Source organism: Citrus sinensis, chromosome 8 (assembly GCF_022201045.2).
Source record: "Citrus sinensis cultivar Valencia sweet orange chromosome 8, DVS_A1.0, whole genome shotgun sequence".
NCBI classification, from domain to species: domain Eukaryota; kingdom Viridiplantae; phylum Streptophyta; class Magnoliopsida; order Sapindales; family Rutaceae; genus Citrus; species Citrus sinensis.
The window spans coordinates 8,216,137-8,243,785 of record NC_068563.1 but is presented as its reverse complement, the minus strand read 5'-3'; the positions used below and the strand labels follow the sequence as shown (position 1 = coordinate 8,243,785).

General features: G+C 37.4%; 3 protein-coding genes and 1 pseudogene across 7 annotated transcripts; all 4 read right to left on the bottom strand.

The window, feature by feature from the left end:
- Positions 1 to 13,203: 13,203 nt before the first annotated feature.
- On the bottom strand, positions 13,204 to 24,254 carry LOC102625005 (probable amidase At4g34880; annotated as a pseudogene).
- On the bottom strand, positions 14,453 to 15,831 carry LOC102625290 (probable amidase At4g34880). Of its 2 annotated transcripts, XM_052432041.1 has the most exons (3): positions 15,262 to 15,831; positions 14,745 to 14,959; positions 14,453 to 14,619 (listed from the first exon to the last, which is right to left on the bottom strand). In XM_052432041.1, the coding sequence occupies exons 1-3, from the start codon at positions 15,733 to 15,735 to the stop codon at positions 14,613 to 14,615; spliced, it is 696 nt and encodes a 231-aa protein (XP_052288001.1). In that variant the 5' UTR covers positions 15,736 to 15,831; the 3' UTR covers positions 14,453 to 14,612. The 2 variants fall into 2 exon arrangements, with proteins under 2 accessions (XP_052288001.1, XP_052288000.1); XM_052432040.1 differs by having other exon boundaries at positions 14,453 to 14,959.
- LOC112495464 (probable amidase At4g34880) lies at positions 17,759 to 20,872 on the bottom strand. Its single transcript, XM_006487368.4, has 5 exons — positions 20,309 to 20,872; positions 19,330 to 19,544; positions 19,008 to 19,247; positions 18,353 to 18,548; positions 17,759 to 18,251 (listed from the first exon to the last, which is right to left on the bottom strand). The coding sequence occupies exons 1-5, from the start codon at positions 20,870 to 20,872 to the stop codon at positions 17,895 to 17,897; spliced, it is 1,572 nt and encodes a 523-aa protein (XP_006487431.2). The 3' UTR covers positions 17,759 to 17,894.
- A 154-nt stretch (positions 24,255 to 24,408) lies between the features above and the next one.
- On the bottom strand, positions 24,409 to 26,706 carry LOC112495556 (probable amidase At4g34880). 4 transcript variants are annotated; one of them, XM_052432037.1, is made up of 5 exons: positions 26,151 to 26,706; positions 25,834 to 26,048; positions 25,514 to 25,753; positions 25,210 to 25,411; positions 24,409 to 25,137 (listed from the first exon to the last, which is right to left on the bottom strand). In XM_052432037.1, exons 1-5 carry the CDS (start codon positions 26,700 to 26,702, stop codon positions 25,123 to 25,125), a joined length of 1,224 nt encoding a protein of 407 aa, XP_052287997.1. In that variant the 5' UTR covers positions 26,703 to 26,706; the 3' UTR covers positions 24,409 to 25,122. The 4 variants fall into 4 exon arrangements, with proteins under 4 accessions (XP_052287997.1, XP_052287996.1, XP_052287999.1 ...); XM_052432039.1 differs by having other exon boundaries at positions 24,424 to 25,137; positions 25,210 to 25,313; XM_052432036.1 differs by having other exon boundaries at positions 24,411 to 25,411.
- Between the last annotated feature and the right edge of the window lie 943 nt (positions 26,707 to 27,649).

Genomic DNA, 27,649 nt, shown 5'->3' with positions numbered 1-27,649 from the left:
ATTTTAAAAGGGAATCTGATGCTCAGCATGTGTTTACTCAAGGACCATGGATCGTGCTTAGCCACTATTTACTGGTACAGCCATGGTCTCTGTATTTGACAGTGCTTGAGAAGACATCATCAGTAGTGGCATGGATTCGACTTCCAGGTATACCTGTCATGACCCAACCCAGACCTGACAAGATATTGTCCGCTTTGGGCCTTAACAAGGCCCGCACGGATTTGTTCTTGGGGCGCCCATACACCCCAAAACGCGTCTTGCCAATTAAGGTGTGGATCACCCCTTATAAACCCAGCATCTCTCCCGTGCTTTGCCGATGTGAGATTCGCCTAGGGTGTTACATACACCCCCCCTTGGGGACTCAGCGTCCTCGCTGAGGTTTGCCCCACCATCGCTCAAGAGGACACGCGGAGCCGCTCTGATACCATAATGTCATGACCCAACCCAGACCTGACAAGATATTGTCCGCTTTGGGCCTTAACAAGGCCCGCACGGATTTGTTCTTGGGGCGCCCATACACCCCAAAACGCGTCTTGCCAATTAAGGTGTGGATCACCCCTTATAAACCCAGCATCTCTCCCGTGCTTTGCCGATGTGGGATTCGCCTAGGGTGTTACAATACCTCTTCACTATTATCACAAGAAGGTGTTGAGGTTGCTAGGCCTTGTAATTAGGAATGTCATTCGTACTGATTATAACACGGAATCAGCAACTAGGGGAAAATTCGCTAGTATCGCTGTTGAAGTTGCCTAAGATAAGCCGTTATGCTCCAAGTTCCTTCTCAATGGCGGGATTCAAAAAGTTGAATATGAAAGTTTACCTACCATCTATTTTGAATGCGGAATCTATGGTCACCTTAGTTCATCCTGCCCAAAGAAAACAGCAAATGAGGTGCCAGAAAATGATACACATAATTTTCTTGGTCGAACGGAGGAAGTTGAAGCAACAGCGCAATCAGCCAACCCTAGATTCAGACCTTGGATGGTAGTGGCGAAAAAAGGCAACCATAAAGCTCATAAGGAAAGTGTCACTATTCCATAACAGAACTATGCTGAGTTAGGAATGAATGGCCAAGGATCACGCTTTGGACGTCTCATGATTGTTAATGAGAATGATGAGGGAATTATTTCCAATAATACTACAACCGTTAGGGTTGGCAGAAAAGTCCGGGCCAGCCCAGGCCCGTTCCGGCCCAGCCCAGGCCCGCAGGCTTTAAGGCCGGCCCGCGGCTTGAAATTATGGATAAGGGCTCATAATTAACAAAGCCCATAACATATGGGCTCAGTCAAGGGCCTGAATGAAAAGCCCGGACTTTATAATAAATAATATATATTTTTTTAAAAAAAAACTATATAATATATTAATATATCATAAAATTGAAATTAAAAAAAAAACTAAAACAAAACAATTAAAAATCCCTCATTAGTCATTCCCGTGACCGTGAGTCTGTAAGTGTAACATAGCAAAACAATTTATAATATTCAAGTATTCAACTGTGACAAAATCCCTAAATCGGTAAATCCCTCATTCCCTCACTAAGTCACTTCTCACTCACGGCTCACCTTTCCGTCGTTCTCACTCATTGTTCTCGCCGCCGGCAGCCAACAGCAGCGAGCATCTCCAGATTCTAGCAACGTTCAGCCAGCATCAACCATCAGCCACCCACCATCCAGCAGCAGCAGCAACAGATTCCAGCAGTAGCAGCATCAGCCACCGCCCAGCCACCCACCCAACAAGGCAGCAACAGCATCTCACGCGTGTCCAGCAGTGCCTCCCACCCACCAGCACAGCCGCGTGATTCCTCCCACCCACCAGCACAGTCGCGCGATTCCTCCCACCCACCAGCACAGCCGCGCGATTATCTAAAATTCAAGGTTTATTCTCTTTCCATCTTTGTCTGCTTTTTTATCTTTAGTTTGTTCAGTCTCTAATTTAGGAATTCGTTTTGCTCTCAACTTGATGGAGGCCTAGAGGGGGCTTTTTTTGATCTGTTTGTTGTTCTAAATTTTGTAATGACAGAATTTATTAGATAATTAACAAAGCAAAATAAGAGTTTGCAACTTTGCATTTGTTCTGTCAAAGTTTTAAGTTACTGAAATGGAATGATTCGGATCAACACATATCTTTACATGCTTGATTTTGTTTTTTTTACAACAATCATTTGGTGATTTCTGGTGATAATTTAATTCACAATTACGAATCATTACAAGATTACAATATGTACATGTCAGAGTGTTTAATTTCCATATTCATATTATTTTTCTTAGCTTGTATTAACTATTAAGGTGATGTCTCCATTGTATAGATACTGACATACTGTATGGAGTTCTGGACATTGTAAATTTATTGTCCTGTCACTACTGTGCTTGTAAATGCAATATGCGTTTACTGTATTTACACTTAACTTAATTAATTTATTAATTTAATATTTTATCTCCTTTAATTTTGTATAGGTTTATAATGGAAAATGTTTCTGAATCTTCTAATTTGCCTTCAAATCCATCTGTGGAGTCGGAAAATGTTCAAGAAGAAATGCAGTGTGATAAAAAAAGAAAACAGAGGGTTGTTTCAAATTGTTGGGACCATTTCACAAAACTAAATGTTGGTAGTGTAGCAAAGGCAAAATGCAATCATTGTGGAACGGTTCTTTCTTGTGGATCAGGAACCAGTCATTTGAATAGACATACTAGACAAATTCATGGTTTTAATCAACCGACAATTGAAGAAGTTTTTGAGAATAAGCAACACTTGGTGAAAACCGAAAGTGGTGAGCTTGGAATTCAGAAATTTGATCCATTGGTTGCATGTCAAAAACTTACAACAGTTGTTGTTAAATATGAGCTTCCTTTTAGATTTGTGGAGTATGAGTCATTTAGAGATTTTGTTGATTATTGCAATCCATTGGTGAAGCATATGTCCAGAAACACTTTAAAGAGTGAGATATTTAAGATATATAATATTGAAAAGGGGAAGGCAATGAATTTGTTGGAGATTACTAATAGTAGGGTGGCAATTACTACAGACATATGGACGGCTTGTAATCAAAAGAAAGGTTATATGGTTGTCAACCGTACAGGAGTCTAGGAGGCAGTCAACAATTTCTCCTGACACTCACGTGACCATGCCTAAAAGAATTACCCAAAAGTCCTCAATTATCAAGACTTTTACGAACTCTACCTTTAATAATGACGCTAATAATGTGCCACCATCTGACCCCTCAACCATGAAACACAAAGGCGTCTTGCATGCACATGAAAAACCTAATCATGTACCCATGCATGAAATGGCAGCACGTAAAAAACCTAATTATCCACACACGGCCATATCCAATGATTCTTTTGTCCCATTACGACGAGCCTAAACCAGCAGAAACACACAGTTGTAGCTTTTGATAATCTGCAGGGTATGAATTCCAAATATCCTAATAAGCTAATGATGAATTGCACTTCTACCGAATTTGATGAAGACATCTTGCTAAGCTTGAAACATTCCAATGCCCCCCCCCCCCCCCCGATGGGAGACAACCTGATTTTAATCAACCTGAAGATGATTCCGAGGATAGTGATTATATAGGAGATAGTGAGGAGCAAGATGAGGAATCAGAGTCTACTAGTTCTCTTGCGTCCGAAGATGGTATAGATGCTAAGCAGATGGTAGACACACCTGACGTGTACGGAACGCATTAATTTGTTTTAGTCCTCTTAATGATGTGTTCACCTATGTTTTGGAATTGTCGGGGGCAGCCTCACATGGTTTCCTTACAACTTTTAAAACCTTGGTTAATTGTTATAAGCCAAATTTTTTGGCTCTTTTCAAACTTAGAATCAGTGGTGAAAGAGATGACAATTTTATAAGGAAATGTGGTTTTACGATATCCCACAGAGTCGAAGCGGTTGGTTTTGCTGGAGGTATTTGGCTGCTGTGGAATGAAGATATTCAGGTGGCGGTGATGGTAAATAATAGGCAATTTATACATTGCAGAATCTCTAAGCTTGGTCGTTATTTTTGGGTGACAGCAGTTTATGCAAGCCCTGTTAGGACAGTCCGAAAGCAGCTTTGGCCTACACTTAATATTTTGGCTCAAATGGTTAATGGTCCATGGATTATTGGTGGGGATTTTAATACTATTATGAATGCTGCAGAAAAAAGAGGGGTTTGTTGGGAGTGCAATTGGTGTGTGTAATTTTTTCAAAGAATGGTTTCATAAAAATCGTTTGTGTGATCTAGGGTTCAAAGGCCGGGCTTTTACATGGTCTCGAGAGACGCTTCATAAAAGATTAGATAGAGTTATGTGTAATGAGGACTGGCTATGTATAGCTCCTGAGATAATTGTTTTTCATCTTCCTCAGGTCCAATCTGATTACCATCCTCTCCTGGCCCGTGAATGTAATGTTGTAAGGTCTCATATAGGACAAAGGTCATTTCACTTTCCAGCATCTTGGCTTAGAGATAATAGATTTCCTAGATTTGTGTTTGATAATTGGGATGTTAATAAAAGTTACGTGGAGATGGGGGAAGAATTTGTTTTCAAAGTTAATAAGTGGAACAAAGAGATTTTTGGTAATATCTTCAAACGGCAAAAGAGGCTTTTAGCAAGAATTGGAGGTGTTCAAAAGGCTTTGGAGTTTAATCAGACTAATCACCTTATCAAGTTATAAGCTGATTTACAGAAAGAGCTGGAATAGGTTTTGACTCAAGAAGATATCTTGTGGTATCAAAAGTCCAAAAGGGATTGGATACAATATAGGGATTGGAACACCAGTTTCTTTCATAAAAAACTATCCAAAGAAGAAGAGAGAATAAAGTGGTGACTATCCAAGAAGATACTGGAAGTTGTCTGCAGAATGAAAAGGAAATCCGTGCACATGTTGCGTCCTTTTTCACAAAACTTTAGTCCAAGGAGAAGAGGGAACATTGTGTGTATCCTACTTCCAATGACTTTCCAAGAATGACTAGCAATATGATAAGCAGCATTATGCAACCCGTGAATGATGAGGAAATTATGCGGACTGTTTTTAGCATGCTCCCGATAAAGGCACCAGGAGTGGATGGCTAACATGTTATCTTCTATCAATCTCAGTGGCAGGTGGTAGGGCCTTCTGCGTGCAAAGTTGTCAAAGAAGTATTTGGTGGCAAAAGTATTCCTGTTGAACTCAACAAAACTTTAATTGTCCTTATCCCCAAAAATAATAACCCTATGAATCTTAAAATATTTCGGCATATCTGCTTATGGCCTGTTGTGCATAAAATCATCACTAAGATCATGACCAATAGACTTAAGGAAGTGCTGCCACATCTTATAGGTCCTACCCAAACTAGCTTTATACCTGGGAGACACATAACTAAAAATATTGTTATTGCTCAGGAGGTGGTGCATTCTATGTGAAAGAAAAAGGGTAAAGTGGGTTAAATGGCAATAAAAGTTTATCTTAAAAAAGGCTTATGACAGACCGAGTTGGGAATTTATTTATAAGACGTAATGCCTAGCTAGGGTGCTTGTGGATCTCGTTCGTATTATTATGGAGTATGTCTCCTCACCCACTATGCAGCTTTTGTGAAATGGGGAACTTACGGAATCTTTCATCCCTTCGAGAGGAATCCGGCAAGGCGATCCAATTTCACCTTACATATTTGTGCTTTGCATTGAAAGATTGAGCCATGGTATTAATGAAGCTGTTCAGGAAGGTCGGTGGAAACCAATTAACCTTGCTCGTCAAGGTATCCCTATATCTCATTTTTATTTATTTTTTGCTGATGATCTTTTGTTGTTGGCAGAAGCCTCTATTACTCAGGCACAAGTGATCAAGAATGTAATCAATACTTTTTGCATGAGTTCTGGGGAAAAGGTTAACAATAGCAAAACGTCGACTTTTTTCTCCCACAATGTGCATACTGTTGATGTTAAAAAGATTGGAGACAAGCTCGGGTTCACCACAATGAAGGACCTTGGTACTTACCTAGGTATGTCTTTACTGCACAAGAGGATAAGTAAGCAAACTTACCAAAGCCTTATTGATCGAGTTCAACAAAGACTCTCGGGATGGACAGCCAAGCATCTTTCTCTTGCAGGTCGGATAACATTAACACAATCGGTCATTCAAGCCCTACCCATTTTTCCATGCAGACTATCATACTACCTGCAAGTATTCGTGATAAAATAGATCAGATTTGCAAACGTTTTATCTAGAGCGGGATCGATGAGACTCATCGTATGCATCTTATTAAGTGGGATAAAGTACAGCTCCCTAAATGTTGTGGGGGCCTTGGACTTAAAAATCTTAATCTCATGAATAAGGCTTTGCTGATGAAAATTGGTTGGATTCTTATTAAATCTCCCCACAGTTTCTGGATCCAGGTATTTATCAGATAATCTCAAGTTCGATGATACTCTCCACAAGTTACGGACAGCAATCCCTTTCATTATTCTCCTTGATACTTTCATGTATAGTTTCCTTTATTTTCTCTTTATTAGTTACAAATGATGTATATAAATACAAGCATTACAGTTAATGAAAACATGTGAAATACTTCACTATTTTAGCTGTCCTGTTTACAATATATATTTTGCTTTTTGTTCTTTTATGGTATCAGAGCTGCAATGCTCCTACGAGTAAACTTATACCATGGCTTCTAGCTCAACCTTAATCACCTTTTCCTCTCCTGTATCTACTGCCCTTTTTTCTTCTAATGGCACGTTCAATTCTGCAGGAAACCTGATTGTTATAAATATAGCTTCACAACTTCTTCTCAAGTTGAATCAATACAACTTTATGACTTGGACAGCACAATTGAACATTGTCCTTGTAGGATACGATCTTCTTGGTTTTGTTACAAGTGCAAAAAAGTGTCCCCCTCTAACAATAACCGGTGATGATGGAAAAGCAGCCATTAATTTAGCTTACACCATGTGGTAGCGCCAAGATCAATTTATTCTAAATGCAATAATTGCATCAGTAGAACCTGAAATTGCTTGTCTTATTACTTCAGCTACAAACTCCTTCAGTGCCCTTACTACACTCACATCAACATTTCAAAGCCACAACAGAACCCATGTAGTTAATCTCAAAGCTCATATGTCACGAATGAAGCAAGACAACAGGCCTGTAGCAGAGTATTTACAAAGTATGAAAACGATGGCTGATGAGCTTGCATTGGTTGATACTCTGGTCTCTGAAATTGACCTCACTGTTATGATTCTTAATGGACTCAAAGCTGAATTCAAAGAAATTGTTGTAGCTATTCGAGCTAGAGACACACCAATTACTTTCCTTAACTTGCGTGACAAACTCGTTGATGTTGAAGTATCCTTGCAATTCTCGCAAACAGAAGAAACACCATACAACCCTGTCATATCACCCCATGCTACACAAAGAAATTATAATAATTTCTCATGCTATTCTCAAAATCCTCGAGCACCTCTTCAACCATTTTTTCCATCAAGACCACCCAGTTTAAATCCACCTCAAACCTTCCAAAATAACCAAAGATACTCAGGTCCTAATCCTTACCCATCAAACAATTGGAATCAACAACCAAATCACAAGAAAAGTTATCAAGGCACTTGTCAAATTTGTCACCAAAAAAGACACAGTGCTAAGAAATGTTCTAATGGATATAATTATTATGCAAGATTGCAAGACAAACTTCCAACCCTATAGCCAACTTTACAGCAACATCAATGATGAGCATATAATATATACATATTTTACCCTTAATTAAATAATTGATAGTTATATTTATTTGTTATTTTTAATTAGTTGAATTGTTTTATTGAATAGGGAATTAATTAGAGATTATGAATGAAAAGTACATAAAGAATAACAACTGAACAACATTAAAAGTCAAGTCAATTTGTGGAAGCAGTTAAGCAAATATGTATGAAATTCAATCCGAAGAAGCCGAGGCCATTAAATTGAATTCTCCATGCTAGTGCAAACAAAGAAGAAATTTAAAGCTGAAGTGGCCGGCACGTGAGAAGCAATTGCATGGCATTACAAAAAGAATGAAAATTTCAAGTGGGCTCCACGTCCATGGGCTCAAAGTCGGTTGTGCTTGGCTTGTTTTAAATCCTTTTGATTTGAGGATTTTGGAGGGTGTTACAATAGAAAAGCCGAACTTTGGCTTTTGCAAGGGGGGAGCCGCTAGAGAGGGGGAAGAAAGGGAAGCAGAATTCGGCTTTGAATAGAGAGCAGTTGCAGCAGCAATATTTCGGCTTCCCATGGCTGACTTTATTAATTTTGTTGTTCCCAATTCAAGTATGTCTAGCTAATTTTCTTATACTGAGGTTAAGGATGAAACCATATTCAATAAAATAATTATCTTTTTATTTATTTAATTCCCTATATATGTGCTTTAATGTTTATGGTTTTTATTTCACATGATTAATTGGATGTTATTAAAATCTTTTCATCAATTCTGTCATGCATTATTGATTGTTATGATTAATATTCGATTAAATCTATGCTTGGATTTATAAAGTTTATACATGATTATCTTTGATTTTATGTCTTTCATTAAATTGTTTACATAGAGTGCTTAGGAAAACTGACTCTTTGTTATTCAATATGTTTACATGGGATGCTTAGATGTCATATTATTAACCAGAAAAAGAACATACACTAGATTTAATTACTTGGGCTTAATTGTTATATCCATGAGATGACATAGATTGATTTCGAGTTGTCACTCTAAAATTGAGAATTAATTAATAATTAGATAATTACTAGTTGAATAGTGGTGGATTCTGAAACCTTGGTAATTCTTATCTTATTGAATTCTCCGTTATTTTAATTGCTTCCTTAGTTTAATTGGTTTAATTTTCTCAAAAACTCAATTTGGTCAATTAGGTTAGAATTAATATTTCTTTTAGATTTAAATTAGACTTTTCAATTTATAACAGTCCTTGTGGGATCGACCTCATTACCACTACTCTATTTCTAGATTCGTGCGCTTGCGAGTATCATTAAAATTTTCACAACAATCAACAATTACGCAGATACCTCATCCAGGTCTCCCAATATGCAATTACAGCAATCCGTCTCTAAATCCGAATCAAACCTGGCTTCTTGATTTTGCAGCTTCACACAACGTCACTACTGACGTTAACAATTTATCTCAACATGCTCCTTACACAAGTTCTGATGAAGTAATAATAGGCAATGGTTCAGGTTTGCCCATCTCTCATATTGGTTCGCTTACATTCTCCTTTACCTCAAAACCCATTACTTTATCAAATGTACTATGTGCTCCCAGTATCCGAACTTTGTAAAACCAATAAAGTCTCAATTGAATTTTTTGACTCGTGTTTTCATGTGAAGGATCAGCTAACGGGAATAATTCTCATGAGCGTCTTGAATAAGGAAAGAGTGTACGAGTGGCCTTCATTATCTTCTTTAATTAAAAGTCCTTTAGTATTTGCATCAAGATCAACTTCTACTTCTGCTTGGCATCAACGACTAGGCTATCCTTCATTTCGGATTCTACAATATATTCTTAATAAAAATTCTTTGACAGTAACACCAAATAAATTTGATTCCTTTTATAATTCATGTGCTTGTCATAAAAGCCATAGACTTCCTTTTGCTGAAAATTCTCTTTCAAGTTCCAAACCTTTAGAGCTTATTTACACAAATGTTTGGAGTCCTGCGCCTATTACTTACCATGATAATTTTCGATTTTACGTTATATTCATGGATCATTTTACAAAATATATTTGGTTTTACCCAATGAAACAAAAATCTGATGTGTATGATATCTTTATCAATTTTAAAATCCTAGTTGAAAATTTTTTTAAGACTTCCATTATTTTTGTTTTCTCATATGGTGGTGGAGAATTTATAAAATTGAAACCATTCTTCAGTAAATGTCGCATTTCACATCTCACATCACCTCCATATACTCCTGAGCATAATGGTACCAGTGAACGGCGTCATCGTCACATTGTAGAAACAGGTCTTACCTTACTACATCAAGCATCTCTTTCTATACGTTTTTGGATTTATGCTTTTCATATTGTTGTATATTTGATTAATCGCTTACCCACTAATATTCTTAAGTTAGAAAGTCCTTATGAAACACTTTTTGGTGATGAACCTAATTACAATAAAATTAAAATTTTTGGATGTCAGTACTTCCCTTGGCTACATCCATATTCCACTCATGAACTTGAACCTAGGTCTAAACCTTGTATCTTTTTAGGATATTGCACTTCACAAAGTGCCTATAAATGTTTTGATATTGTTTCTAGTCGTATGTATATATCACGTCGTGTTATTTTTTATGAATCTATTTTTCCTTATCATGATTTAGATTTATCTCAAACTTGTGTTTCTACTTCTTCTTATTCTAATTGGACTCCATCTATGGTAGCTATTTTTTTCTCCACATGTATCTTCTCCTAACACGTTTGATGCAGATAATGGTACCACTCAAAATGCTTCCTTGCAGGTTGATACCAGAACTGATTCTCTAGTGACTAGTCCTTCATCTATTGAGACATATCCTTTGCCCACCATGCCTATATCACCTTTATCCTCAAACTCACCATATCAAGACTCCAACTCAACCAATTCAACATCACAAACTAGGCCAAACCACCCTATGATAACTCATGCGAAAAATAATATCTTCAAGCCTAAACATAAATTCACTCTCGTTACCACCAAACATCCCCTACTTAATACCTTATAACCAACATCAGTTGCACATGCTTTACAAGATCCCAACTGGAAGGCTGCAATGATACGTGAATATAAAGCTTTGATCCAAAATCAGACATGGGAACTAGTTCCTTATTCACAATCGCAAAACATCATTGGCTGCAAGTGGATTTTTCGCATCAAACGACATCTAGATGGCACTATAGAGTGCTATAAAGCCCGCTTAGTCGCCAAAGATTTTCACCAACGAGCCGGTGTTGACTACTCTGAAACTTTTAGTCCCGTTGTCAAGCCTACAACCGTGCGTCTCATCCTTTGTCTTGCTCTTGCTAATGGTTGGCCTCTCCAACAACTGGATGTCAACAATGCTTTTTTCCATGGCACACTTTCAGAAGCAGTTTACATGTCTCAACCCCTTGGGTTCACTAATCATCATTTTCCCAATCATGTTTGCAAGTTACGAAAAGCATTATATGGGTTAAAGCAAGCACCTCGTGCCTAGTACTAAGAACTATATTCCTTCCTGCATCAAATCGGCTTTCACAATGCTATCTCCGATGCTTCCTTATTTATTTACAATCACGGGGGCATCACTGCATTCTTTCTGGTCTATGTTGATGATCTTATCCTCACTGGCAACAATGGTAATTTTCTATCTAAATTTGTTCACTTGTTAGCAAAGAAATTCTCAATTAAGGACCTTGGCCATCTACACTACTTTTTGGGTATAGAAGTCATTCCAACAACTACTAGTCGACCATTTTCTGAATTAAGGTTCAAGATGGGTGTCGCCAATGGCAACACCTTCTTGCGGGGACATATCAGATAATCTCAAGTTCCATGATACTCTCCACAAGTTACGGACAGCAATCCCTTCCACTATTCTCCTTGCTACTCTCATGTATAGTTTCCTTTATTTTCTCTTTATTAGTTACAAATGATGTATATAAATACAAGCATTACAGTTAATGAAAACATGTGAAACACTTCACTATTTTAGCTGTCTTGTTTACAATATATATTCTGCTTTTTGTTCTTTTATGATGCCTAAGTATGGTGTTGATAAGGAAAACCTCCCTCTTGCACTTCCAACTCGATATGGTTCTGCTTTATGGAAGGCAGTGGGAAATGTCTGGTCTGAGGTTCTCCAAGGGACTGGCTAGGCTATTGGGAATGGGAAGCTAGCTAAATTTTAGAAAGATTGTTGGCTAGAGGACGGGCGTTGCTTGCAGTCTTATGCTCTTGACCTGTCGACGAGAACATGTTGACTGAGTGTGTGGCTAATTTTGTCGATAATAATGGTGCTTGGAACGGGGACCGGTTTACTTTTTTGCTGCACCACCATATAATTCTCAAAATAGCTGACACTATGCCCTCTTCTGGTAGTGGGGAAGATGATTGCCGTTATTGTGGTCCAACGAGGTCTGGTTCGTTTAGTGTGAAGTTAGTTTATTTATCCCTTCTTAAACCGCTGCCAAGTGAGAATAATTCCCTTTGGTGTTTGATATGGAAATGGAAAGGCCCCCAAAGCATTCGGTGTTTCTGTGGCTGCTGATACATAATAGATTGAAAACTAATGAGGAATTATCGCAAAGACATGTGCTTAATGATAGTACTTGCAAGCAGTGTGGACATATCAGGGAGGATGCCCTCCATGCAGTCAGGGATTGTGTGGACTCCAAACGCATTTGGTTAGCCCTTCTTCCGAAACACACAAGTCATACCTTTTTTACCTTGGAGCTTCGTGCATGGATTGTTTGTAATCTGAAAACCCACTTGAAGATGACTAATGAGAAAGATTGGACAGTGTTGTTTGGTCTCACTGTCTAGCACATGTGGTATTGGCGCAATTAGTTTGTTCATGCACATAAGACGAGTAGTCTTCCCAACGTAATCAAGGACGTGAATAATCGTACAGAAGAGCTCACTGCTGTTTATAAGTCTTTCGGTTGTCAAAGAGATCCAAAAACAGAGAGATGGATCTGATGGCAGCCCCCAAAGTGGCCATTTCTCAAACTCAATATTGATGGGGCTTTGAAGAGATCGGGTTTGGCATGTTCTGGTGGCTTGGTAAGGAATTATTGTGGGGAATGGGTTTGTGGTTTCAGCATTATTTATTTAATCATGTTATGCCGCGTTACTTTGTACAAATAAATTTATGGTTGCAAGTAACATCGAACAACACGCATCACGAAAATATTATGACCTTTGCTGCTGCTGCAAGACTCTAGACCTTCTTTGCCGATCCTTAACTTAATAAATATACAATAACGAAAATAATTACAGTTGTGAATAATTATGATGATCATGTTTGCTTGAGCTGTAGACTTCAATCTTGTGCTCTTCGTCAAATGATGAATTTTCTGTCTTCTTGGGTTGCAGAGGAGCCAATTAGGAGTCTTTCCACGTTTAGTGGTTCCAGGGGAGCGCTGTATTTTCAATATCAACCTTATTTATATGATCTGCTTATATTTTGTCACGACAATCACAATAAATATTTCATGTTTTAAAATGGCATAAACATTACTATTGGTACTAATACAACTAATCTCGAACTGTTTATTTCAATTTCATTTTAACTTTTAGTAAATAAAATCCAATAGTTCATGTTGCCCTGCATAACAATAGATATTGATAGTTTAAAACTTCAGGACTTGAATGAAGGAGGCTTCCTAATTTTGGTGGCTTGCTCAAAGCCGTAGGCAATCTCAATAAGCTTTGGCTCTGTACCCTTCAATCCTCCAAAACAAATGCCAAAAGGAACACCTTCACTATCGTATCCAGCAGGAACATTGATTCCTGGGAACCCTCCAACTGCCAGAAGAGTAGACGCATATGATCTAGGTGTCACCAATGCGTCAAGATTGTTTGTGCTCATCAGTTTCTCAAAACCATCTCTTGTAAACCGTTCTAAATTCAATATTGCTGCCTTCTCTGTTTTGCCGATTCCATCTGTTGCTTCAGCTGAGAGGAGGAGGTCTTGGCCATATTCTTTGATCTTTTCCTGCATGTACAGTTATTCGAGCAATCAGGCATTATTACGAAGGTTCATAAAATTACCAAGACATGCATGCTCAAATGATGAAGACTTACCAAATCTGAGAATTTATTATTGAAAGCTATAACCTCGGCCAAAGATCGCACTGGGGACGTCACAAGCTCCTTGAGATATGCATTTAAGGCTAACTTGAACTCAGCCAACATTGCTATTGTTTCGTCATTTGATATAGAATTTTTTGAATTGACGTTGGCTATCTCTAGATGGTCTATTACAAGTGCACCTTCTTGTCTAAATTGGAGAAAATCAAGTGTAATGACATTAATTCAAGTTAAAGATAACATGTTTGATGAAAGTGAAGAAGCTTTTCAAAAAAATGACACAATGAGATCATTTCAGCTTAAAAGCAACAATTTGAATTTGGCAGCAGATGAAACTCTTGATAAAGGTGTTGATTCATTGAGAATGAAGACAAAATGTACCAAATAAACCTTATATGTTAATAACTATTGTATTAATCTAGGCCTAATCTCAGCATTTGATCATTTAATAGTACAATGGCTGTGCATATAATGCCTGCAATTCACATCGAAATGTATGCTAGAATAACAAAAAGTATTTCACTGCCTTTCTGCTGATCTTATTTTGTCTTTTAGCTGTTGACTTTACTGCATTTTCCAACCATTCATCAGGCTAATTAAGCTTACTAACCCAGAGTAAATACTTGTATGCATTTTATAACGTGGAGAGATTTTCATGGTTTCAAGTAATTCAACCTGAGTGTCTGCAGATGGTGATCAAAAACTTGAGCCAGTGGAGAGCCCTTGAGAATATTGAAAAATGGATTCCTTACCACTCCCAATCTCTTCCCTTTGAGTCCGTGAGGCTTAATAAATTGTTTGTAGCCACCATGTGGAATATATTTAGATGCCGCACTGGTTGCTGGATCATTGTGATCAAATCCTGCAATAGCGTCAAGAACATAAACAGCATCCGCTACAGTTCTGCAAATAGGCCTACAGGGCAACTAGTCCTTTGTCAATTAAAGGTAACAGCCATCAAATTGATATGGCAAAGGTTCCACATACCCAACGGAGTCCTGCCTAGGAGTTAAAGGGATGACGCCGGCTCTGCTGGTGAGACCAACGGTTGGTTTGATTCCCACTACTGAGTTGGAACTGGAAGGAGAGAGAATTGAACCATCAGTTTCAGTTCCCAGTGACACTGCAACCAAGTTGCCTGCTACCGATATTGCTGAGCCACTGCTCGACCCCCAGGGATCTGCTGATAGAACATATGGATTCTGCAATAAATATCGCAAACAAAATGTTTTAGTTTTTGATATACCACACCTTTTCAGCCCTTTTTTGCAGATTTTACAGAAGAACTTGGTGTTGTTATTAATCCATAATATTAAACAAAAGCTACAATTAGAAAACTGCAGTATTAGTTCAAAATTACTGGTCATAAACGTTGTTAAGTGTTGGGAAAAACTGCCCAAATTAATTAAATAAATAAAATCAAACAACTAAACTCACGTGCTGTTTTCAAACAAGAGATATATACATGCTGAACACTGAATCCTACCTAATTCCTTGAACTCACCTTTCCCTGGCCACCCCTAGCACAGAAACCATTGGGTGCATTTGAGGATCTAAAATTAGCCCACTCACTCAAGCTAGCCTTTCCCAGAATAATGGCACCAGCTTCCCTCAATTTGGTCACCACACCAGCATCCCGGGGCACGACTGAGCCGAGCAGAGCATACGAGCCAGCAGTGGTGTTCATCTTGTCCTTCGTTGCAATGTTATCCTTGAGAAGAATAGGAATCCCATGTAAACCGGGCAGTGAACCTGGTGCCTTAACCCTGCGCTCGCAGTCAGCTTCATCAGCTTGGGATAGTGCATCAGGGTTCACCTCTATGACTCCGTTGAGCACCGGGTTGAGCCTGTGGATTTCTCCGAGGTAAAATTCAACCAGCTGCCAGGACGTAAGCTTGTTTTGCTTGAAAGCGAGCTGGAGATCGTTGATAGTTGCCTCTCTTATTGGGAATTCATCGTCGGATCGATCGGTTGACATGGCTAGAAGAATCAGGAGTAGATGTGAAAAGTAAGGAAAGGTCAATGACACATTATTATTGGCAGTCTTTGTTAAACAATATAATTGTATATAATATATATAATTATATAACATATAATCAATATAGGAAGATATTGATTATTGAATGCTCGGTCTATTTGTACAACCGTGTTGCATGTAACATATTGAGTTCTATCCCAAAAAACAAAAACAAAACGTGCAACACATATGTGCGTGTGTGTATATTTATGTATTGAGTCATTGGCGATGCAACGATGAAGTTGACTGAATAATTCTCTTGATAAGAGAATACATAGTTTATTAAATTTTAACCGTTAATTGTTATAAATGCCATAATTATTAAAAAAATATAATTAGGTCACCATTGAAAATTTGAATCCAATTACGATGTTCTAATAATATTATGTCTGGCGTACATTTATAATAAGATATGATTAAAATTTAATTATCTGTATAATGACTATCAATTTTAACTTTCTAAAAAGTCAACAAAGAAATTGCATAAAAAAGTAAACAAATTCACAAAAATACCCATTTTGCAAAGTATCAATCATATGAATATACATTGCCTTCGAGGGCCTGAGAGTAGCACTTTAATTCCTTTGTATTTTCTTTATTGTTATTTTATTTGTAGCATGGTGTTTATTCGTTTAACCATTATTTTGCATTATTAATGGTATTTTTACTTGAAGGTTTAGGGAATAGGAATGAAACATATATTTATTTGGTAAAATATAATTTAAAAATAAAAATAAAATATGCGGGTTCCACAAAATTTGAAAATAAGGATTGGGAATCTCATTTCCATGGGGGTTGGGAATGGGGATTCTCATTTTCTGAAATGACTTTTATAACCCTCTAATTTTTTCATATTTTCTGAACTACCTTCATTCAAATTACAATTAATTTTATTATTTTAAATGTCATTATTATTATTATTATTAAATTTTATTAAATTTATTATTTTAGTTATTATTAATTATTTTTATTAATATTATCATTGTTAACATTTATTATTATTTTTATTTTTTTTTATTTTTTTAATTAATATAATTTTTATAATAATATTTATACATGCATCTAGTTAATGAAAATTACATTATTTAATAGGAAAATTATTTACCGTCCACCCATTTTTTCACAGTTTTTCAAAAATGAAAATTATCTACCGAATTACCTTTTTTTTTTGCAGTGCTCCACCTGAAGTTAAAATTTTTTTCATTAGCCCACTCTTGTTATAACACCGTTAGAACTTTGCTGATATCATAAGGGTAAAATTATCATTTCACAACGACACAGTGGTAGACAAGTGCAAAATAATATAACTTCAAGTGAAGTTCAACAAACAAAAATTAAGAATTGTGTGTTTTTGAAATAATACGAAAAATAGGTGGTCGATGGATAATTTATCTTTTAAATTTGAAGGTAAAAAAGTTATTTACACAATATTTCGTTAGTTTTCTTAACGGTCTCCGAACTGAAGTGGACAAGTGAAAAGAAATATAATTTCAGGTGGATTTCAGCCAAAAAAAAAAAAGAATTGTGTATTTTTAAAAAGTTAGAAAAAACGAATGTACGATGAATAATTTTCTTATTTAATATTATGAGTATTTTGGTAAATTAATTCTCATTTCCATTCCTCATTCTTATTTATTTTACCAAGGAAACACATCAATGACATTCCAACACATTCTCATTCACATTTATTTTTTCCAATTAAACATTATATAATCTCATTCTCATTCCTCATTCCTATTCCCAATTCATTTCCATTTCATTTTATTCTCATTCCATAAAATAAATGCACCATAAATTCTTATTATATCACTTGACCATCTTTATCCATTGACAGAATACCTTAACCCTAATTAACCAAAAAAAAAAAAAAAAAGAACAGGTCAATTCAATTATGAGTTTTTAATTAATTAGTTGATTTTATGATATTAAAAAAATTGATTAAATGGGATTTTCCAGAAAAGGGAAGCCAATCACACCCACCATAGTTATTAACTTTATAATTTATATCAATAAAAACGGTTGAATTTTATTTGATAGAATCTAAAAGTTCAAGTTACCCCTGCATTACGATAGTAGGGGGGTTTAATCATTGTACAGTCAACAGCCCCGAAAATGGATATTCAAGACTTGAATGAAGGAGGCTTCCTAATTTTGGTAGCTTGCTCAAAGCCATAGGCAACCTCAATGAGCTTTGGCTCTGAACCCTTCAATCCTCCAAAACAAATGCCAAAAGGTTCACCATCACCAGCATATACAGCAGGAACATTGATTCCTGGGAACCCACCGACTGCCAGAAGCGTAGAAACAGCATATCCTGGTGTCACCAATGCGTCAAGCTTGTTCCTGGTCATCAGCTTCTCAAAACCATCTCTTGTAAACTTTTCTAAATTCAGTATTGCCGCCTTCTCTTTTTTGCCGATTCCATTTGTTGCTTCTGCTAACAGAAAGAAGTCCTGGCCGTATGCTTTGATCTTTTCCTGCATGTATGGTTAGATACATTCGTGTCATCGGAATTATTACCAAAGTTGATACAATTACCAAGACATGTATGCATGCTCAAATGATGAAGAGTACTTACCAAATCTGAGAATTTGTTATTGAAGGCTATAACCTCTGCCAAAGATCGCACTGGGGAAGTCACAAGCTCCTTGAGATATGCATTTATGGCCAACTTGAACTCGGCCAGCATTGCTGTCGTTTCGTCATTTGCTATAGAATTTAGTGAATTAATGTTGCCTATCTCCAGATGGTCGATTACAAGTGCACCTTCCTGTCTAGATTGGAGGAAAATCAAGTGTCATTGACATTCATTCGAGTTAAAGATCAAGTGTTTGATGAAAGAGAAGAAATGTTTGATGAAATGCCACAGTGAGACTATTTCAGCAGTAAAAACATAATTTGAATTTGGCAGCAGATGAAACTCTTACATTAACAGAAGAAAAACATTCTAGAAGATTCTTGGAGGATACATGAGAACGTTGAAGATAAAGGGCGGTGATTCATTGAGAACGAAGACGAAACCTCAAAACTATTGTATTGTCCTAGGCTTAATCAGTTAATCTTACCTGTAAAATAGTAAAATGGCTTTGCATATAATGCCTGCAAAAGTATGCTGGAATAACGAAAATAATTTTGCTGCATTTTTGCTTATTTCATTTTGTCTTTAGTTTAGTCACTTAATTTACTGCAAAAGTAGGCTGGAATAACAAAAATGCTTTTATGCATAATTCAACCTGAGTGTGTGCAGATGGTGATCAAAAACTTGAGCCAGTGGAGAGCCCTCGTCAAAATTGAAGAATGGATTCCGCACAATTCCCAATCTCTTCCCTTTGAGTCCATGAGGCCTAAGAAACTGTTTGTAGCCACCACGTGGAATGTACTCTGATGCTGCCCTTGTTGCAGGATCGTAATGATCAAATCCTGCAATGGCATCTAGAACATAAGCAGCATCCGCTACAGTTCTGCAAATAGGTCTGCGAGGAAAAAAAAAATGTTCCTTTATTTTTCAATTAATGTTAAATGCCATCAGTTCATATTGGCAAAGGTTCCACACACCCAACGGAGTCCTGTCTAGGAGTTATTGGGATAACGCCGGCTCTGCTGGTGAGACCAAGGGTTGGTTTGAGTCCCACTACTGAGTTAGAACTGGACGGACATAGAATGGAACCATCCGTTTCAGTTCCCAGTGACACGGCAGCCAAGTTTGCAGCTACTGAAATTGCTGAGCCACTGCTTGACCCACAAGGATCTGCTGATAGAACATATGGATTCTGCAAACATTAGCATCACCAAAATAAGTCCTAATATGCCAAAGCCAAACCTTGTTCTGTTGTTCAGTCCTCGTTTTCAGATTATAAAGTAGAATTTGGTGTTGTCATTAATCCATATTAAATCTCCAAAACAGTAGAATGTGTACTTGTCTCGTAGAAAACAATAATAGAATAAAAAAATTTAACAAATCTACTAAGTGAGAATATTTACTTCAAAATTGCAGTACTAGATAGTTAAACATTATTGAGTTGTGTCCCACATTAGTTAGTAAAGGGGAGATGCTTGGGTTTATAAGGTAGTAGGTCACTCCACCTAAAAGGCTAGTCTTTTAAGTTGGATACTTAGAAATCTTATGTTAAGTCCCCCAACAAACACTTTATTTAAAATTACTAGATAAAAATGCCGTTTTGTCTGAATTTTTTCTGTGAGTAATCAAACACCATCTTAGTCAAATTTTCGGATTCAGACACCATCTTAGTCAAATTTTCGGATTGGTGTGGTATTTGACTTATTAGTTGGTTCAACTAGTAAAATCTCTTTTGAGTATATAGTATAAGATATTATTGAACACAAAGAGTATTGTTTAATTACTACTTGTTGATTAAGATAAGAGGTCACGTGTTTCCAATCATTTTACAGAATACAAATTTAGTTTTATTCTTTTTATTTTTCCAAAAAAATGGAAGGTAAATACCAAACTTGCCTTAATAGCAATAGGTAGTTTATAGCATAAAACCAAGTAGCTGACTAACTTTAAGCTCACCTTTCCCTGGCCCCCCCTACCACTGAAACCACTGGGTGCTTTGGAGGATCTAAAGTTAGACCACTCACTCAAGCTGGCCTTTCCCAAAATAATGGCACCAGCTTTCCTCAACTTCACCACCACACCAGCATCCCGGGGCACGACTGAGCGGAGCAGAGCATACGAGCCAGCAGTGGTGTTCATCTTGTCCTTCGTTGCAATGTTATCCTTAAGAAGAATAGGAATCCCGTGCAAGCCCCGCAGTGAGCCTGCTGCCTTAACCTTGCGCTCGTAGTCAGCCTTATCAGCTTGGGATAGTGCATCGGGGTTCACCTCTATGACGCCGTGAAGCAGCGGGTTGAGCCTGTGGATTTCTCCGAGGTAAAATTCAACCAGCTGCCGGGACGTGAGCTTGTTTTGCTTGAAAGCGAGCTGGAGATCCTTGATGGTTGCTTCTCTTATTGGGAATGCATGAATGGCATTACTTTGAGCTGATATGGCTAGAAGAGTCGGAAGGAGCAGATGGGAAAACAAAGAAAAGGCCAGTATTGCGATACTACTGGTAGCCATTTTTAGGCAATGCATCGATGGTCACTTTGTTTGGCTCGGAGTTGGATGAGATGGATACTTAAGAAAATGCTCGAATTGTTTGTATATATAAACTAATAAACATGAAACACATTGTGATAATGCAATGATGGAGGTCAACTTGAAAAAGAAAAAACAAAAAAAGCCAGAACGTTAGTGGGTGATGGCATAATATAACTCTCCATGATGAAAGTATAATTGTACGAAAAGCGGCTATTCTTTAGAATGTGGCGGACCCAATTGAGACGACCAGGACCGGGATGATATTCCGAAACCACATGTTTTTATGGCATCACTATGGCTTTCAGTAAGTTTGTCGGTGGTTTATTTTATTTTATTTTTTTCTCCAATGCTATTTGGATTTGGACCATGTGGTGTTGATCTAGTTTTTGTGCTTAAGTTCTCGAAACTTGTGATGGATTAATACAATCAAGATAAGATTAGCACTAGATCCAAAATCTCCCAGAATACCCATTTCGCACGTATAATCATATAAAAATGTGCTGTCAAATTTACTCTAGATCTAGAATGGGATAAAATTACTTTTCCCGGAGCTGAAAATCTCTTTCAGTCAGCCACATACAAAACAATAATCACAAAACGGTGCCTTTTCTGACTTGCCTGATAGATTTTCAACAAAAATCTCCGGAGAAATTTCAATGTTTAATGTACTAAGTAACGATACATATACAAACTTGGTAGAAATTTTATTCTTATGAATTAACGTGGTAATGTTACATCATTGCTACAATTTCACATTTTCAGAGAATAAAAGAATAGAATAAGTGAAAATGATATAATATGTTATATCAGTTTGTACAAATTTAATATGTAGAACAATTTGAATATGCATCATTATTATTAATATATATACTATGGCCAATGTAAGTGCCGAAGAAAATGCCTGCAGATCTGCTGCTTAGCCCCATTTTCTTGAATATGACTAAGCAAAAGGAATAGAGAGGATCATTTGGCCCAGATGATACATTAACTGAACTTAACTGATTAATGGAAATTACACACTTATCGATCATAAGTCTACTAATGCACACTTTTAGAACTTCAATTGAATTTTTTTATGTTAAAGCCTCAGGGCTGGAATGAAGGAGGCTTCCTAATCATAGTAGCTTGCTCAAAGCCATAGGCAATCTCAATGAGCTTTGGCTCTGTTCCCCTCAGTCCTCCAAAATTAATGCCAAAAGGTACACCTTCAGTATCATATCCAGCAGGAACATTGATTCCTGGGAATCCACCAATTGCAAGAACAGGAGCAATATCTGAACGTGGAGTAACCAGAGCATCGAGTTTGTTCACTGTCATCGCTTTCTCAAACCCATCTCTTGAAAGCTTTGCTAAGTTCAACAATGCTGCCTTTTCTGTGTTGCCAATCCCGTTTGTTGCTTGCGCTGCAAGAAAGATATCTTGGCCGAATTCTTCAATCTTTTCCTGCATGATCATTCAAGAAGTTATGAGTATTATCAAGGTATAGACTAGGATTATGTAATATGAAATAATGAAAGTGATCGTGCTCAAAAGTAGACTTACAAAATCTGAGAATTTTTCATTGAAGGCTATAACTTCCGCCAGAGATCTCACTGGTGATGCCACAAGCTCTTTGACATATGCGTTCAAGGCTAGCTTGAACTCAGCCACTAATGCCGTTGCCTCTCCACTGGCAGTAGCATTTAAGATCACATCGATGTTCGCTATTTCTAGATAGTCAACTAAAACTGCACCTTGTTGTCTAGATTAGAAAGAAAATTGAATTAAATATGTAAAATGTGGACGTTCGCATTTCAGAAGCAGTATATACTGAAATTTGCACTACAGAGAGTGTTATAATACCTTAATGTTTGAAGATGGTAATTAAAAGCTTGAGTCAGGGCAGATCCCTTATCAAAATTGAAGAATGGATTCCTCACTATTCCTAGTCTCTTTCCTTTGAGACCATAAAGCTTAAGGAACTGTTTGTAGCCTCCATAGGGGATGTAGTATGATGCTGCTTTGGTTGCTGGATCGTTGTAATCAACACCTGCAATGCAATGGCATCAAGAACATAAACTGCATCTGCCACAGTCCTGCAGATAGGCCTAGGAACAGAGGTGATTTGTCAATGTTCACTGTCAATTGATATTGCATAAAGATTCTGAAGAAATCAAATTTACAGTTAAAAGTGTGTTATTAGATTTACTTATGGAACTTCCATTACTTGAACTTACTTTAGCATCAGATATGAATAGAGATAAGCAAATATCACTTAGAAAGCATAGGAAAGTTAACATCACATACCCAATGGTGTCCTGTCTTGGAGATACAGGAATGACACCGGCTAGGCTGGTGAGACCAACGGTTGGTTTGATTCCCACTACTGAGTTAGAACTTGAAGGGCATAGAATTGAACCATCAGTTTCAGTTCCCAGTGATACTGCAACCAAGTTTGCTGCTACTGATATTGCTGGTCCGCTGCTTGACCCACAAGGATCTGCAGATAGAACATACGGATTCTGCAGATAATATTTAAGTTTCTTTATCAGCTCATGCCATTCTTTTCGGTCTTTGTTTTCAGATGAGTAAGTAGAATTTGGTGTAATGCATCCACATTTTACTGCCAAAATGTAAACGTGCATGTCTAATTTGTAAAGGGCTTAATAAGCTCAACTCACCTTTCCTTGGCCACCTCTAGCACTGAAACCATTGGGAGCTTGTAAGGATCTAAAATCAGCCCACTCACTCAAGCTAGCCTTCCCCATAATAATGGCACCAGCTTTCCTCAACTTCATCACCACACCAGCATCCCGAGCCACAACTGAGCCTAACAGTGCAAACGAGCCAGCTGTGGTATTTTGCTTGTCCTTGGTTCCAATCATATCCTTCAGAAGAACAGGAATACCGCGCAAACCCACCAGTGAGCCGGGTGCCTTAACCTTACGTTCATAGTCGGCCTTATCTGCTTGGTACAGAGCATCTGGGTTCACCTCTATGACCGCATTCAGGACCGGGTTGAGTCTGCGAATTTCTCCTATATAAAATTGAACAAGTTGCCTTGATGCGAGCTGGTTCTGCCGAAAAGCAAGCTGGATGCCCTCGATAGTTGCTTCTTTTATTGAAAATGCATAACTGTTGGCGGTTTTAGTTGATGTCGCTAGAAGAAGTATCAAAACATTCAAAACCAAATGCGAAAAGAGAGAAAATTTGAATGAACTATTATTGGCAGCCATGGCTAAGCAGAATTTTCAGCTTGAATTTGGCTTGGATGAAATGGGAAAAATCTTGGACTATACATATAGATAATCCAGAACATTTTCCTAATAGAAATCTATTACAAGTGTATTATTTAACTGGGACGCTCTTCTTGTACCATAGAAAAAGTTGTGGCAACTTGTTGAGAGAACTCTGATTCTTATGTATATGTTTCAGTTAAAAAATGTACTTGGAGATGGTCCAACTACAAAGATCCACTTGAAAAGAGCAAAAACTAGAGCCTGGAATTAGCATAAATGGGCCTATAATTTTTTTATGAAGGAATCTTCAGAAAGCAGCTACTCTGGATGCTAATAGACAATGAATAACTAGTTCAAGGCCTTGGCCGTCTATCTCTTAACAATTTTGTTAAATGGGTTTTCTATTTCCAGCAGATTCTTTTCGGTCAAAATATCAAATAGGACTCTTCAAATCTGAAGTAATGTACTTGTTCATTAGCCAAATGTTGCCGCATCATATTCTTTTTGTGGGAAAAATACAAAGACAACCAGCCCACGCCTTACAATTCTAATACCATAAGGATCTTCATTTCAGTCAGAAGGCCTCCTATGTATTGTCCAGTTAAATTCTTTCTACTTCGGCAGTAATTTTGGTGCGGAGAATCAATTCATTTGCATAATTCGTAAAATGAATTGAAGATCCTTATGGGATGTACACCAAGCGTCAAAAGAATCGAATTGCATAACTAATTACATTAAAAACCGATATAAAATTAAGAACTAGAACCCCTTTTTTAATGCAACCAATCAGCGAAAGTTCTACAAACACATCAGTTATGTGCAATTCGATGAGTAGCAATACAACGTTCTTATTGCAAATCTTCAGTCAGGCTTGGAATGGAGGAGGCTTCCTAATCTTGGTAGCCTGCTCGAAGCCATATGCAACCTCTATAAATTAAGACAACAGGGCCATAGCTTCCTGTCAAAGTTACGTACCTTTTTTTCTTCTATTAATCGAACTCGCGTGACTGTGGATGCAAAGTGCATTCACAGTCTGCCGAGCTGTGCCCAGGGGTGATGTCAAGTGCGAACTAAGGATACATAAACAAAGGAAATTGATTCTAATATACTTACCAGCTCTGGGAACATTTTGTTGAATGCGATAACATCAGCTAAGGATCTCACTGGGGAAGTCACTAGTTCCTGAAGGTATGCATTCAAGGCCTGTTTGAACTCGGCTGCCAATATTGCCAATGTTTCACCATTTGCAATTGAATTCAATATAGCCTCAAGGTTGTTAATTTCAAAATTGTCTAACAAAATTGCACCCTGTTGTCTTAATTTACACAAAAACCATGACATATTATTATGATTATTTTGATCACGCTAGACAGACTGAGTACAATTAGTTGATGTCAAAAACTGACTATGTTGGTACCTTAGTGTCCGGACATGGTGCTCAAATGCTTCAGTAACTTCAGAACTGATGGTAAAATTAGAGCCTAAATTCCTCACAATCCCCAATCTTTTTCCTTGGAGACCATGAGGCTTAAGAAACTGTTTATAGCCACCAGGTGGGATGTATTTTGATGCTTCTCTGGTTGCTTCATCTTTAGCATCAAATCCTACAATGGCATCAAGAACATAAACAGTGTCTGCTACAGTCTTGGAAATAGGCCTGTAAAAATCCAACAGTGCAGAGTCCTCTGTTAATATAAGTACTTATACTGCTATTCAGAGAAATTTAGAATCAATTACCCAACGGTGTCTAGTCTAGGAGAGACTGGGATGACACCGTCTCTGCTGATGAGGCCAACGGTTGGTTTGATTCCTACAACTGAATTAGAACCTGAGGGGCACAAGATGGAGGCATCAGTGTCAGTCCCCAGTGACACTGCCACCATATTTGCTGCCACTGATATAGCTGATCCACTGCTTGACCCACAAGGATCCGCTGATAAAACATAAGGATTCTGCATTAAAGTTAGTAACAAAAATGCATCTAGTATTCTAGTTAAATCAATAAGTATCAGGATTCTGTTCTGCATGAGTTATTAATTCTGTTTTTCACTTACCTTTCCTTGGCCAGTTCTAGCACACCAACCATTAGGTGATTCGAATGTCCTAAAATGTGCCCATTCGCTCATGCTAGCTTTTCCCAAAATAATAGCCCCAGCCTCAAGCAACTTGGTAACAACAAATGCATCTCGGGGGACGACAGAGCCTAACAGGGCGAATGAGCCAGCGGTTGTGTTCATTTTATCTTTGGTCGCTATATTGTCCTTGACCAAAATCGGAATGCCGTGCAAGCCAAGCTGTGATCTTGGTGCTTTCGCCTTACGCTCTTGATCAGCCTTGTCAGCTTGGTTAATTGCATCAGGATTCACCTCTATGACTCCTCTGAGAAGGGGGTTGAGTCTGCCGATTTCTCTGATGTACATCTCAACTAGCTGCCTTGATGTGAGTTGGTTTTGTTTGAAAGCAAGTTGAAGGTCTTCTATTGTGGCTTCTTTCACAGAAAATTCACGGCTCTCTGTGGCTGGTGACCCGGATGAGTATACTGCTAGAATTATCAAAGGCAAGGATGAGAAGATAGGAATGTTCAGTTTTGAAGAATTGGTAGCCATAATAGAGCTGTGTGATTCAATGAAAATGCAAGAATTGCTCTTAATAATTAGTAAAAAATCAACTAGACATACATCAGCTGCGTCCTATAATATTCAAGTCAATTGGCAATGGCATAGCACGAGGATTTTTCACTTTCGTAGGCATATAAAATTAGTAATTCTTCTTTCCTTAATATTATGTAAAATCATGTCAGCTCTATGATTTGCCTTTAAATAAAAAGTATTTTAGTTTGAAGACTTCATAGTTGTATTTATTATATTTATAAGGCTCTTCTGCGATACAATATGCAGAAAATAGTCAATTCATCACATCACAGTTCATCAACTTGTCTTGTTTTATAATCTGACTTGAATATAGGTTAATTTCCGATTGTAAAATTCAATTTACTCCTATTTTTGTTAAGAAGACAAAAAAATTTTACATTATCGCGCCCTCATTTTTCTCTCATCTTTTGAATAAAAATAAGAGTGAGTCGAGGTTTAGAACAGTTTAGATGATATTTTAAAGATAGTTACTTGATGAATTAAAAGTTTGAAATTAAGTTATTAATATTTGCTTTTACCTCGATTTTGGTTAACTGAACCAGTACATTAAATTAGTTTTCAAGGATAAAACCTAGTCACAAAAACCTTAGTAACTCTTGTGAAGTTTCTCAGCTAGAAAATAGAATTTGGATTTGGAGTTGCTGATGTTTTATAAGATTATGTTCCGGAGTTATTTGTCCATGTATCGCCTTCCTACTGGCCAGCCTGTATTCCAAATAATAGTAGCCCTTCATGGTTCTATCTAAAAATAATAATTCTAGGCATCTTAAGTATTATCCCAGTACTTTTATCTTAAGTGTTCATGTGTCGCTCATTAATTAAATGATCAATTTCCTAACTTACAAAATTACTTATTATTTCATTTTACCATATTCCAAGGATTGAATGTCACAGCAAACTAC